Genomic DNA, 15,796 nt, shown 5'->3' on the forward strand with positions numbered 1-15,796 from the left:
AAATGGGTGAAGTGTAGATCCCTTCTTTAACCACGGGATTTGAAATGATTAATTTACTCGGGTCAAAGGGGCCATAGGTAACATTGGGATCGCAGCTGTCGACATTTAGGCTCGTGGTCGTCTGAAACGATAAATACTTGAGTTGACATGGTTCTGATTTATAATTAGGTTTCTAAAATTTTTCTCATTTTTATTCGGACGGGATTTCTACTTCAATTAAATGTTCGACGTCAGCGTTGTATTCAATAATTAATCCAATTTTGTATAAGTCCGCATCGAGTTTAGTAGCTGAATCGGGCAATGACTCGTTCTCTCGCACGTGCCTCAGCTTTTTATGCTTGCCGTCTACGAGAACCACGTGATCCATTCCTTCCAACTTGTCACAATTTACGCAGCAGGTGCAGTACGTACAACCAAAACATTCGATACAATTGGCACACTCGTAACAGTCCTCGCAACTGTCCAAGGCATTCGAATTTCTGCAGTCGTATGAATTAAAACAAGCCACGCAATTTATACATCTACCGCAATCGTCGCTGGTGAAGCAGTCCTTACATCTGACGCAATCTTGACATTCGTAACAATTGCAACACTCTTTACAACCGATGCATTTGCGTAAACTTTTGGAATTAAAACAACGAAAGCAATCGTACGAATCTATCAAGTCGACCGAATTTCTCGTGTCTTTGCAAAAATAACAATTCACGTTTGTAGTTTGATCTACCATTTATTTTTATGTATTTTATTTTTTTTTTATCAATTTTTTCTCGCGAGTGATAATTCCCAGCGAGTAGCCTGGCACACCGGCAAAGGATGGTGATCTTTAGGAGATTTTTCCCGAGATTTTTGGGTCGATGTACTACCCAGGGGTGTTGAGCAAAAAGACGAGATTCACGTCATTCCAGGATTTTCCCATTTTTTCCCACCAAAAATGTTTCGACGATTTTTTGGGTCGATGTACTACCCAAGGGTTTTGAGCAAAAACCGGGTAAAAAGGGGCGTGTGCTCCAGAACTGTCACTTATATACTACTCTTGCTTCCGGTCTGTTTTCAATAAATTTGTAAGCCGCCAAATTTATATCGTCGAGTACACGCATCACACGCTTTTTCAACAGAAAACAAATTTGGCGACCTACAATATTTTCGGCAGGTTTATCTCGCGTGCCAAATTTATACACGTGATTTATGCCGTAACAGGTAGTGTCGGGCATCATAATTAATAGGCGCTTTTGTTGGTCTTCGTGGGAATAATAAATGGGAGAGCAACATTGACTCACGTGAATATCTTCTTTAATCTCAGGGTTTGAAATAATTAATCTGCTTACGTCAAAGGGCCCATACGTGAGATTGGGATCGCTATTGCGGGCACTGAGTCGCTCGTGCTCGTCGGTTACGATATATGTTTGAGTTGAAATGGTTCTAATTTTCGGTTTTATCCAAACTTTTTCTCATTTTTATTCAGCCGCGTCTATAACCTCGGGTGGGATTTCTACTTTTGTTATTTCTTCAACGTCAACGTCGTATTTAATTAGTAAACCAATTTCATATAAATAATAATCGAGTTTTGTCGCTGAATCAGGCAGTGAATCGTTTTCTCGCGCGTGCCGCAGCTTTTTATGCTTGCCGATCACGAGCACCAAATGATCCATACCTTCCAACTCGATACAATTTACGCAGCAAGTGCAAGCGGTGCAACCAAAACACTCATACGATTGCTGCACTCGTAACAGTCTTCGCAACCATCCAAGGCATTTGAATTTTGAGAGTCGTATGAATTGAAACAATATATGCAGTTTATACATCTGCCGCAACTGTCGCAAGTAGCGCAATTACAACACTTGGTGCAGTCGTTACATTTGTGGCAATCGTGACACTCTTTACAATCGACACATTGAAATAAACAGTAAGAATTTAAACAGCACGAGCAACCGAAGGAATCTACCAAGTCAATTGAATTTCTCGTGTCTTGGCAAAAATAACAATTTACATTTGTTTTATGATCTATCACATTTTTTTTATATTTGTTTAGTTTCCATTTATTTTTTTCATAAAGCGGCGCATAAACCTTTGGGAATAAATATTTCATCCGGCTTGTAAACTCGTTTGCCGTCTTTGGTTTTTCTAATTAAACAGACCCGGTGCCTTTGGTTTTGCACCTGTAGCTTTGCCTGCTCAATTAAATCGCGTTGCGTTTCGTAGCCGTTATCGATTAACCACGTCGCGTGAACGGCGACTAATTAAGCGTATTCAAATTTAGTGGCTAGAGTTAGGGTCATTTCATTGTTAGAGACTTGTCGAGAACTTTTTTAGGTTTTCCCGACGCATCCTGGAGTTGAGCTTTTTTTTTAAAATGGAAAGTCTCCGGGGAAAAGTTCCCCTTTTGGGCTACACGAGTGTTGGTTTGGGAAGTCCCTTTTTTGAGGTCGCGGGTGTTTTTTTGGGGGGAGTCCCTTCTGCCCCGGGATGAGTGAAATCCCCTGCTGCTCTTTAACTCCCCCTTCCCTACTACTGCTTCTAAAATCAAGCAACAAACTGTACTTTTCTTCTACGCCATATCGACAGCCGTCAAGTTTAGGTCCCTCGCGACAGCCCGACCAGATTCTAATTCTGTGTCCGAATCTAAAAAAAAAAAGTTAATTTCATTCCAGTGTTGGTATATTCCAGTTTTCACCACGTATGCGTGTTTGCGGGGGTCGTAGGGGTTTCACTTTACTCGCTTTTATCTAATACAGACTCAAAACTAGCATGAATCACAAATGGTGCTAGTTGTCTGTTTTTAAAGTTTCTAAACTTCATGACATTTTCTTCTTTCTCGATCTTGGGTAATACAACTTTAGATAAGGTAGAATCTATACCTTGGCAATCTAGTTTGTGAAGGTCGAATTTTCTTGGTCATAAAAATGCGAAAGACATCGGCAACAAAAAATTTCTTCTTTTTTTTGTTTACGTCACTTATCAATCTCGAGATATTTTTGATCGGCTTTCCAATCGGTTTGGTGGACTCATCCCGTTAAGTTTCAGCGAAAAGCAGAGCCCCTTCCGACGTAGTTTTAAATTTTAGACAGTAGTTCTGCACTTTGGTTCTCGACGGTAGACACAATTTCAGTTTCTTTTAAAACTGTCATTTGTGGAGTATAATATGCAACAGAAGTCTTCTCGGGACCTTGTGGGCCTGGTTCCTAATCTTTTTTGTGTATTCCACTTCAAACGCGGCTGTAATTTAAAACTTCTGAGTTGTCTATTGAAAGAGATTACTATGGCGTTTATTTTTGGCTTGTTGTGACTGAGAAACTTGTATTATCTGTATTGTATCTGTATTAAACAGTTTTGGTACAAGCTCGAAGTTAATATAGGTTTTAAACTTTCTGACCTCTCTGAAGTCGGCTTCTATAAACGACTCTGGTGAGGTATATTTTTCAATGGCATTAATATAGTCTTTTCTCAACAACTTTCCGTTTCTCGCGGTTCCAATTACCGTAAAATTATTGTTTTGCTCAACCTCCCACAAAAAAGAGAATTTTTTTCAAAGTAGATATCAAAACTGCCTTTGGTTTTCTTTAATAGCTTCGATATAATCTTTCCTCTTATAATTCTGGGGTTTTTTGGCATTGGTATATTGTGACCTGTGATATAATCTCTTATCACAGATTTGTTTCATCTAAAATAAGCTGCCGCCAGTGGTTTCTCCATATTTTTTCACCCTCTTTAACATATAGCAAGAAAATATCTAAATAAACTTTTTCCAACTAGTTTTTTCCTAATAATAAGCTCAATACATTGGCATCGATGTCACCATGTTCACATTTTGTCGGTGTAAAAATTTTGCAAGAGGGTATACATTTTTGGTGAGGGCAAGACAGGTCTTTTCTGCTTTTTTTTTTTTTTTAAATAATATGCTCGATGGCTGGATACCGAAAGGAGGATAGCGCGTTGATGTAGAATACTCGTTAGGGTCACTGGCGGCAGCCGTCAATTAGGTCGAGGGTAGGCCAAGTCAGCTTTGGTCGAGCACCCTCACAACTCTTAATCTGCATTTCATCATTAAGCTAACTGTAAATCACAGGGGCTCACCTAATCACCTATACAGGATTCACCAAATGAAGAAAGAACACTGATAAAAAACTAGACAAATAAAAAAATCCAGGCATCTTTTGAAGTGCACTTGTGCACGGGGGTTTTCCCAAATTACTAAACCCTATTAATAAGGTTACGACCTCATCGTCAATCCCCTTGTAGTGATCCCCTGCAGTGTGCCAGGTAGCTTTGGGCGCCTGACGGTAGACTACCTCCAAATCGACCTGTCCCCGTTGTCGCCTCTTCAGCCACTCTTGAGTCGGCCGAAGGCAAGCCTGGGGCCCCGTTGCTAGCGACTGCTACAATATAGTGACATACGACTACATGTAAATGCATACAAGACATAAGGCCCAGCCGAAGACCTTGACAAAAACAACTCTTTAAAGTCAGCATGCATATTTTTGCTACTGAATGTCACTTTTTTTTCGAAATCCCGAAGTATGCTAAGAAGGATTTTGAAGAACTTAGGAAGGTAAGTGTTTGCGGAAAATAGATCCTCATGCTATATTTTCTCTGGGCAGATGTTCTATTTGAAATAAACTGGGATAATCTTTTTTAAGTAAAACATGAACAATGCAACAAGTGAGTCGGAGTGCAGCATTTTGACCACATAAGCATTTCGTCTCAGATCTAAGGTTTAAAATGAACAGAATACAAAAAAATTCAGAACATGTAGAAGTTTAATTACATTTGGATAAATTCCAATTACTGCTTTCCTCAATGTTACCAGAAATTATCACTCTGAAACAGTCATGTTACAAGCTACCTGGATATTGGATTAACAATGACGAAAGCTTAGAGTTGTAATGACTTGGAATGACTAATTATGTCTTGATCACAACGTTGATCCTATTCCATTATTCTGCATGCAAATAAGAGTTACCACCACAAAAAACAAACAAACAAACAAACAAACAAACATACAATAATCAAACAAGAATTCAATGTGATTCTTCAAAAAACATAAAATTCTGCTCACACTTTGGAAAATGAACAATGTACTATGGGACAAAAACTCATGCATGTAAATGTACTTGGTAGTGTGCCTACAGGGCTTGACTGATAAAGTGGACCCCATGAAAATTCTCAAAGGTTTAGTTAATCAACTGAAAATGCAGAGAACTTTGTCCATTTGCCCACTTACAACACTAAATATGTATTGAACAAGTAAAATTATGGCAAATAATCCGAGGTGTGTATATGGCTCCAACGTGTCTAGAGCAAAGTGTACAATCTCTTTAAATTTGGCCTGTATAAATATGCAGGGTAACTATCACTTCATGTACACACAATTTCTGCAATACAAACAAATATATAGGTCTTAATTATTCATTAAAACAACTTTTTGAATTGAATTTCGAATATACGGGGTGTCTTTAAAAAAAGCAAACCGAACTATTTTTGTAATGGTAACCATTATCTGTTTCATTATGACGTCCTCTTTTGTACGACACCAAAGCTCAATGCAAATTTTGGTCATAGATGACTGAGCACAGCGTGGTTTAATGGACCAAGTCAGGAATGGCTTTGCACCAAATCACTGTTTTGGTGTTTAATTTATATAGTCTAGAGAAGGCTTTTTTGTTAGAATTACATATTTGCTGGAATCTACAAAATGCTGGATACCTATTCCACTAAAAGCGATGATAAAAGAGGCAGAAGTTTGCATTGAAAGAATTGGGGAGCATGTTGAACGACATTTAAGTGTGGTTGTCTTTAAATTCATGCTTTTAATAGTCTACTTTTGCTTTTGTTTTTCTTTTGAAATCCTTCATGCTGTGCAAACCTGTGCTGCATCTTGTGCACAGGTGTTTCTGACACAGTACATTAAACCACTTTGTATTCAGTCGTGTGTGATGGAAATGTGGATTTCTTAATGTCATAAGAAAGAGGACATCATACTGAAACAGATTATATTGACCATTTACAAAAATAGTTAGTCAACTTCAAGAAACAACTAATTAATCTTGGTTTCTTTTCTTTAAGACACCCGGTATACAGCTGTGCACAGCTAAAAGTCTTGTGACTATGTTTTGTGTAATCTGACAAGTGCTACATCTGAGGTTGGGCAGGAATTTAAACAACCAGGGGTGAGATTAAAGGAAAATGAAATGTCCTTGCAAGAAAATCACTCGAGGTTTAGCGGGCACCACGACAGTGTAGGGCCTATGGTATACATTTGTGTTTGCTTGAGGGCATCCTTTAAAATACCCATCTCGTGTTCTGTATCAATTTTTATACATACCACACCTTGATGGTAAAACTTGGGATTTTCCAGATTTCATGAACAAACTTTTGAAAAATCGTAAAATCAGGAAAATAGCGATAAAAGTTAAATCCTGAAATCAGGAAACATCCTGACAAATCTCACCCCTGAACAACACTCCTCATTAACCCAAATAGATTACCAAACACAGGTGGCGTGTAAAGACCATGAGGCACTTCTCAGGAAGATTACAACAGCTCGAACTCTTCATCAGAATCATAAGTAGGTTCCTCTTCCAACTCATCTTTTATTTCTGAGAAAGGAAAGAAATACATTCACAACTTAATTGATTTATTTTTTCTTTTATTCTTTCCGGGAAAAAAAAGAGAAAAGGTTAAAATTCCATTAGTTGGCATGAAATACAATTCCCAATTAAAATATAGATTTAAGTCAGAAACAGCACACAGCAAATATATTTTTAAAAATGCATTATATCCATCTCATCAATACAAGGTTGACTAGAGGCAGTGGATGTTACAGCAACAATCACAGAGCTGTTTTGGATTTCAAGTTGTTTAACAGATAATTGTATCAGTGATTATACACGTTTGTGCCCCTCACCTAGTTTGTGCGCATGCGTACTGAATCCCACAACAGCCAGAAGCTAGTAAAATGGCTCTTGACTCGGCCGGGGTGGATGATCAACATCAAGCTCAGAAAAAGTTGTTTGCCCCTCATTTCCATCCCAATTAGTAATTTAACATTCAAAGTCCCTTTTGCTAACTTGCACACAATAAAAATCCATTTTCTGCCAGATTTTGGCCCGTCTTTCGTACATACCTCCTAAGTGACAGAGTCAGAAGTTGGAAATGAAACCAACATTTTAGAGGGTTTTTTTTTTTCAATTTTGCCGAGTTTTCCCTGACATTTCTCTACTTGTGAATAGTGAGGAATATCATGAACGCTCTAATGAGAAAGTATCATGCAAGAAGAAAACTGTATGAGTGAGAACGGAAAGTTTTTGTTTGGCCTTTTGTTGGCAATTTGATGTCGTTGTATGTACTAGTGTAATGCAGTAAAAGTCAACTTGTACGGAAACGCACTTATATCCAGGGGTGTGTGTGTACGTGTATGCCATGCCCAATATCCAAACATCAGTTTTGACCGCTGTTGGTCATGTTGGACTCAGTGTGGAAATTTGAATCCGCATGAAAAATGAACCGCATTTCGGACAAATGGCTCTTGATCTTGAAGAAATGACCTGATGGATACAAATGATTCATCAGTCTTCCAGACGGTATCACTGATGACCTGAGGAGAAGCTATAAAATATCACCATGTCACAGATTCTTGGCAATTTTTTCACACACGAGGTCTTCAAGGGTAATGGCAGGACAAATCCCTCACGGATATGCGTCGTCTGCTAGAGTAATTTTTCAGGCCGACGACCATTATGTCACTATCGCACATGTGCGAATACAAGAACTACATGTAAATGCACACACAGTCTATGGGGACCAAACATATGTGTATGGTCTGTGATGATTTTGTCCTTGGACCCTCTGAAGCAGCTGGATTAAGAGTGTACACCTAAATATATTGTCAGTCACATCGACAAAAGTGTCGAAGACTGGCCACTGAAAAACATGTACAAAACCTGTGGGGAAAATAAAATATACAAAAATGAATTTAAAAAAAAATCACAAGGTGACGTCATCATGACATCATCATCTAGAATAATTCTTTTATCAGGGTCTTTGTCATCGTGACGAATTTCTTTTAGGACCATACGAGAATTATTGTCTGAAGGTCTGCCAAGTTTGAAGTCAATCAGATATATAAAACTACCAAAAGTCAACTAGTGGAAGAAAATGTGTACAGACCCTATGGGGAAAGAGTCTGAAAAAACAAGCAAAAACGAGAGCTTCTTTGTCTGTTTGCAACATAACACAGGGCTTTTTCGATTTTCATTGAAAATGGCATCATGATTGCATGTCTGTTGAGTCCTTTTGGAGATACAGGGCTTTAAATGATGCAACTTTAATATCACGTGACTTTTGAACTGATGACTTCATCATTCCATGGGATAAATTTTCGTCTATTGCAAACCTTCCTGATAAGATATAGGGCTGTAAAGGATGCACCTTTAAAGTCGTGACTTTTCAACTGATGACATCATCATCCTTTGAGGTCAATTTTCGTCTATCATACATCCCCTGTATCCGTAAAATTTCAACCCAATCAGACATGTATTCCAGGAGATATAGCACCATTAATGTCACGTGAACTATCACCTGATGATCATGTGATCACAAGGACAATGTTTGTCTGGAACATTTCCCTTTTCAACTTATCTGCGAAATTTCATCCCGATGGGATACGTGCATTTGTATTTCAGGAGATACCTGTATCCAGTTTGTAAGTGACTTCGTCACGATGGCGGACGCGCCACGATTTGCAGGCAAGCTCCCATTAGATGATTGCTGAAGTTGTGCGTTAACTTCCGGTTCCATGTAAACGGCTATCAATGCATGTAGCTCTATGTGCAGTGCATGTGCAGTGGACGTGGTTTAAACTGAGGTGACGTCACACAAACAGGATAGGGCTACTGACGATAGACTTCACAAACTTTATATTAGACTTTCAGTTCAGTTTAACCCTGGGCTCAACGGCCAGTGATGGAAATCGACAAATATCACCAAATATGGTAAGTAATTTTTTTCTCAATGGGTCACAGAGATTTTTTGTAATCCTCACTCCGGGCATACGCCACAAGCCTGTAAACTCCCATTATTAATTTGTATGCGAGACAAAAAAAATATCTTTAATATCTGTTTGGAATAAGATGACCTTGATTGGGATCTCAGAGACAAACACAATGTTTCCCTTGCCTATATTAAAGTAAAACGGGCAACAAACAATGAATAGTTATTTCAAATGCTAATGCTTAATTCAGTTCACTTCGGGCTTTTGTTTGCCTCATCCGTATCGAAATAATGGTCAAACGGGGTTTGAATGGGCCCGGGATGAGTGCCGGCAAGAGGATTTGCTGCAGTACGGTGTACGGATTTGCAACTACGGTGATCATGTAAAATCATCTTAATACCAGACGATATGGGACTGTTAGGGCCATCGGTATACACAAAGTATTAAGAAACGTCGATTTAAAGACGGGAAGAAAAATAATGCAAACATCAATTTCATACAATTCTTTCAAAAGTACATCTTATTTCCTGTCAACAGTAACTGGACAAATGATTAGTTTTAACAATTGTATCTGCAAGTGCACAGAAGCACAAACTCCGATTGTGGAATTTAAGTGTGTGTTATGAACTGCACTCAAAATATTGAACACTGAAACTGGTCTTGAAGTTGAAGGATTATCAGAGTTAAAGAATATGTTAAAGTGTCCTTGCTATTTATAAAACAAAAGAGAAAAACTGCATTAGGGCATTTCACTACTGTATATTACATAAATACCGGTAAAGGTTTTTTTATGTCCTACATATTTAAAAAAACTTGGGAACATGTAAAAGTTAAAAGTATTTTAAAATTAAAATATCAGGAACTTGTGACCACTGAAAACCTTGCATAATGCTCTGAAACCTGTGTTCACAATTTCTGCAGATATCTTAAAAAAAATATGCCGGGGACATCTGTAACACATTGTTACAGATGGGATATTTCTTCCTTTGCAATTAACCTGCTGTTTTTTTTTATTTAACTCATTCTTTAGACATTTGTGATATTTTAAGTCTAAACTGATCTGCAGCAGACCCGATTATGTAACTTCCTTCGTTCCCTATGTACATGTATTGTGGTTTGTATCTGATATTCTTTTGTTAAAATGTTGCCCAGTGGGCTGACCGGTTATGTAATGGCCTCTTTATTATTTTCTGGGTGCACATGTATTTAAGAAGTGGGTTGTACCGTGCTTGGGTGCACTCATTGCACTACAGCCACCAGTTCAGCCAGGGGCTCTGCTCTTTTTCCAATTGATGGGTGTCGCCAACCTTCATCACTCCAGCCAATATCTAATTGGCGAGGGCCAATTAGATATTGGCTGGAGTGATGAAGCTACACACGAGTCACCGCTGTAAACCATCTAGTTTTGGGGCTCTTCCTAGATGGCCTTGGACCAGACCAATCCTGTGCACCGGCCAGTGCTTCAGCCAGCTGCGCCCGAGTTGCCCCTCCAAGCCAGAACACCAGCAGTCAACTTGACGACAACACAAACACCCAATAAAGTCCAGTATCCTCGATAGCAACCAATAAGTAATTATTTAATTTTATAAAAAATAGTAACCTGAATTTAAATTGCTTTTAATTATTATTATTTTTGGTTTGTAAACTGAATAGATTTCTGTAAATATAGTTTCCTTTTCTCTGCTGTCATGTTCATCTCTGTTGTGCCCTATTTCATTTTGGTTCTTTTGACTTAGTCGCAACAACATACATTTATATACCTCATGTCCTATTGGTTGCAGTTTTTTAGATAAAGTTATTTTGATGAAGTCCTTCTGTAGAACGTTCTCGGTACGAATTGCATTTCCATTGATAACACCTGCATGTCAACAGACTTCATTCACGAATGTGCTGGTAAACATTCTTCTGTGTTATCTAAAAAACAAGAAAATAATAATTTATTATGTGTCAGATATATATTGATGCATGGATAAAAGGTGTAAGAACTTTTAGCACTTTTGATATCACTTGGCTACATGAGTAGGAATGTTACAGTGGATACTGGATACATGGATATTGATCAATGAGTGATTTACATTAGTACATGCATGGGTCCCCCTGCTCTCTTTGCTTCATGACTGCATTAATCAGAACTGGCAGTCTGTTTGTATGTCAGTGCAACAGTAGGCCTTTTCACCGTTACCTGTTAATTTCCTTGCTTCGTTGTATAGCACCTTCCTTTACCGTGGAAAGAAGTGCATCCGATCTACATATAACTGCAGCGACATTGATTTCCCAACATGGAGAACATCTGTGGTTTTCACTTAAGCAGCAGCAGCAGCAGCAGCATGAAGGATGCCTATACACAAGAAACAAATAAGGAAATTGAAATATTCAGCTGATATCAACATGTAAATAATCAAACACTGTGAACTAGTAATAATATAGCTTTGTCTTTTGGGGGAACAATGAAATATTCACATTGAGTGTTTTGAAAAAATGAAGGAAAAATCTGCTCTCATGTCTTAGGGCATACATTTTTCTGAAGTATATCATATAAAACTGCCAACTTCTTTTCTACTCTGAAGATTTCCAGACATTTCAAATGACATGAATTGAAAATATCAGGGTCTTTTGCATGCTGAAGACTTTGCACTATTCTTCTGAAACCAGTTTGAACAATTTCTGCAGTTGTTTTTCAATATATTTTAGCAGTTACATGTACACATACAAGTAAACATCACTTCCTGATGGTTGCAGTCTTGCTATGAATAGTTTGATGAAGCTGTTCTTATCCTTCTCGGGATCAGTCCTGCTTCAATTGCACTGTCATACCAGGGACATCCAACAAGTCCACCCTCATGTCTGTGCTGATGAACATCTGTATCATTGCAAAAGGAAAACATGTTTATTACAGGTGCAGCAGTTCATGTGTTAATTGATGCATGGGAAAAGTTGAGTCAGAACATGAACACATGCAAATACAGTGTACAAGTGCACACGTATTCCTTGGCATAGCAACCTTGCGTTCTCATTAAATGGGGAGTACGTGGGGACCTGAATGTTAAAAGGGGTGGGGGGACCAGGCACATGGATGTACCCCCCCCACACACAAGTGTGTAAACGCCTTCGATCGTGGACTCCCTATTGTTCCTCTTTTGTTCACACTAACTTTTCGGACGACCTCTCATATGTTTTGTACACGTTTTCCAACCGTGGACTCTTCGGCAACCGTGGACCCTATTGTCCTCTATTGTTATCGGTCCACAATTGAAGGCGTTTACACACTCACACATACACACTTGTGTCAGAACTTGAACACGTGCAAATACAGCGTACATGCGCACATTTTCAATGGCAAAGCAACCTTGCGTTCTCACTATGGTGAATACGTGGGGACCTGCATGCTACATAGCACAGAAAGTGCGGACAAAAACTTGCCATTGGGCATGTTTTGTAAGACGTATACCTTTGCCTACTTGAACCAGTTCCAGCACTTCATCCATCCAGCTTCCAAACCCAGCTGCCCGCCGCACTACGTGTAGCTGTTGGGCCCGGTGCATCCTTGCTAACGATCATTGTGATCATGCCTATTCGGTGTCAAGTCCTTCTGCAATTTCTTGCGCCGGTGCATGAATTTGGTTTCAATTAAGCTTTTATGGGATTACCTTGGAATCCTTTGATCAAGCAAAGTCCATTAAGAACTCAATTGGTGTAATTTCAGGTCCAGGAAGTCCCAAGAGGTCCTGAGAAAACACATGGGCCCCTTGAAAATATCGTCCTGATTGAACCCATGTGTTGACGCCAGACAGCACATATCGTTGATACATGCACAGATGATTTGTGTTAAATATAAAAATTGATTGAGTCGTGATGACATGGAATCTCAGAGTTCAAAGCCCTTGATATTTCACACAATTTTTCACAACCTTCTAGCCAAATTATCTAGAAATTATGCAATAAGACTGCGTGATAATGCTAACATGGACCGATATCACACAAGTCACTGAGCTGATCACGCAACGGACATGCCTAATCCTTACTTCAAAACTGTATGTAAAGTCATTGGGTTTTATGTGTACAAAGTCAATAGGAGAAATTAAATCTTCAAAATTAAATTAAAAAATCCAATTTTGATGCCAAAGTGACATCATGCTTCTACATTTATCTGTGCTGGTGGTCTTTGCTTGTAACAAGTTTCATTTTCTGAAGTGGTCACAATCTACACCATTCTGGCTGTTGAAAAACCTCTGCAAAACTTATGGGGAAAAATAAATACTCAAAAATTCAATAAAAAATAAGGTGATGACGTCATCATGACGTCATTATTTAGGCAATGATTTTGCATCATGGTCTTTGCTGGCTATAACTTTGATGATGATTGAGGATCGCAAAGTATCCGAAATTGTGCCTTGAAAACGTGAACAAAGTCAATAAGATAAAATCAATAATAAATTATGTGATGACGTCATCATGACGTCATGTTTCTAGGACCATCTGTGCATAAGGGTTCTTCATTGGTATAGGTTTGATGAAGATCGAAAGTCGTAAAAGCACTAAAGTGGCGGCGACAAAAAATTTGCACAAAACAAAGTGGTTTTAGGTCAGAAGAAGAATAAGGAAGAAGAAGAAAAAGGAAGAAGAAGAAAAACGAGAGGTCATCTGTCTGTTTGCCAACAGAACAGAGGGATTTTTTGCATTCTTTTGTACATTTGAACAACTAAGGCATCATCACATCAAGTCATTTTTTGTATATAACACCTCTCTTTCAAGTTATCTGCAAAGTTTCAACCAGATAGAACATGTATTTTAGGAGATATACGGTCTTAGGGAGTGCACCTTTAATGTCATGTGACTTGTCAACTGATGACCTCATAATCCCATGAGGTAAATTTTTGTCTGTCACGAATTCCCTTCTAGATATCTGCAAAGTTTCAACCAGCTGGGACATGTACTTTTGGAGATATAGGGCTTTAAAGCATGCTTCTATCATGTCACGTTCCTTGTAAACTGATGACATCATCATCCCATGAGGTTAATTTTCATCTATCACACATAACCTACCAGGTATCTGCTAAGTTTCAACCCGCTGGGACATGTACTTTTGGAAATACAGGGCCTCAAAGAGTACACCATGATATCATGTGACTTCAAATGATGTCATTATCATGGGCCAATTTTCGTCTGTAACAGTTCCGTCACTAGTTATCTTAATGACTGTCATAATTAATACACAATGTTGACTTCCATCAAGTGAAGGCCCACTACACTCTTTTCATAATACACATACAAATTTAACTGACAACAAACTCCACAAACTTTGGACTTCAGTTCCGTTTAATTTGTACGTGAAACAAAAAATCAACATCTCTTCAATACCTGTTTGGAATAAGATGACCTAGATTGTGATTTCAGAAACAAACACAGTATGTTTCCCTTGCCTACTTTAAAGAATAATGGGCAATGAATGATTTCATGAATAGTTGTTTCAAATGCGAATGGTAAAAACAGCTATCAACAATACTGTGTAGTGCACTCTGTGACTTTCTTGTATTGAGTAGTGCATTTGCATATCTACAGAGCCATATGTGTGCAGGCCAGCATCTGACAATAGTGATCTGATCAGGGTATTGTTTCTGCCCTGCATTTGTTCACTGGTATGAAAAGCTTTTGTGATCCACCCCACCCTATGGAGTGGGCAGAAACATAGTAATCAGATCACTCTGCTTCAGAGCCTCATTGCCTTAACATCACTTTCTGCTACTGCACTGCTACTTGCTGCTACTATACATAGTTACATTGTATGAAACATTGTTATATCTATTTGCCTTGGTGCATACATCATTAGTGATTGGCATGGGTCGAGGGACGCTGCATGGTAAGTCCATTTACACATTATGAAATGGCAGATCACTTAGTATTGGTGTTTCCTATATTGTCTGTTACGGGGAAAATTTTGTTCTACAGATATACATGTACTTTGAGGAAGACATTAAGGACCAGTTTGGGGGAAATTTTGTTCTGCAAATGTGCATGTATTTTTGGGAAAGATATTTAAGGCCTTTGCAACTTATTACTATACATAAGAGATAATACAACGAGCCATGAGACTAAATTAAGAGAACATGAATCCATGGGAAGTAGAGGCTTCCGATTGAGCAAATTTGTGATTACAAACCTTGTAGCAGGTTGTTCAAAATGCCCTCTACTTATCTGCGTATATTTTCATAAATATTCTTGTATTTTTACAGCAATCCTTGAGTTCCTCACACCTAAAGTGTAGCAGTGCTCTATGTACTGCCAGCTATACGCTGTTGGTAGGTCTGATATACTTGTACACTGTCTATTACTTTCCATAAGCCACAAGAATCATAAAGGGAACTGTCATAACATGGTTTCTAGGATTTTATAAATTACACGTGTATCTTATTATACTACTTTTTATTGCCGATGATGGGCAACTAGAAGTACAAAGAATTGGGAATTAGAATTGTTCATGTTGTAAATATGACCTTGTATTAACAACGCTTTCTTTATGTGCTGGACTGTATGGAAAATAAGTGTCACTGTGGATTAATATGAACGTTACGTTGAATTCTAAACATGTGGCTTTCACTTCAGCAACAGCATGAAGGGTGCCTAGACATAAAAAACAAATAAGGAAATTGAAATATTCAGCTGGTAGCAACATGTACATAATCAAACACTATGAACCAGCAATAATATAGTTTTGTCTTTTAGGGGAACAATGAAATATGCACATTTGAGTGTTTTGAAAAAATGAAGCACAAATCTGCTCTCATGTTTTAGGGCATACATTTCTCTGAAAAG

General features: G+C 38.4%; 1 protein-coding gene across 17 annotated transcripts in view; it reads right to left on the reverse strand.

Moving 5' to 3' along the window:
• Positions 1-3,535: 3,535 nt before the first annotated feature.
• The window catches only part of atg4b (autophagy related 4B cysteine peptidase), a 122,585-nt gene continuing 110,324 nt past the window's right edge, over positions 3,536-15,796 (reverse strand). For 9 of the 17 annotated variants that reach the window (XR_015427596.1, XR_015427589.1, XR_015427593.1 and 6 more), the window contains 4 exons: positions 11,697-15,604; positions 11,169-11,324; positions 10,747-10,900; positions 3,536-6,593 (listed from right to left, as the gene is read on the reverse strand). Coding sequence is in view for 4 of the 17 variants with exons in the window: in XM_087145304.1 (XP_087001430.1) it covers positions 6,529-6,593 (65 nt within the window). In the remaining 13 variants the exon portion in view is untranslated. The remainder of the gene's footprint in view (positions 6,594-10,746; positions 10,901-11,168; positions 11,325-11,696; positions 15,605-15,796) is intronic. The other 8 variants (XR_015427591.1, XM_087145304.1, XR_015427590.1 and 5 more) reach the window with 5 other exon arrangements.

The sequence above is a fragment of the Acanthaster planci genome, linkage group LG14, assembly GCF_054643075.1.
Source record: "Acanthaster planci isolate LZ-2023a linkage group LG14, COTS_SCS, whole genome shotgun sequence".
Lineage (NCBI taxonomy): Eukaryota > Metazoa > Echinodermata > Asteroidea > Valvatida > Acanthasteridae > Acanthaster > Acanthaster planci.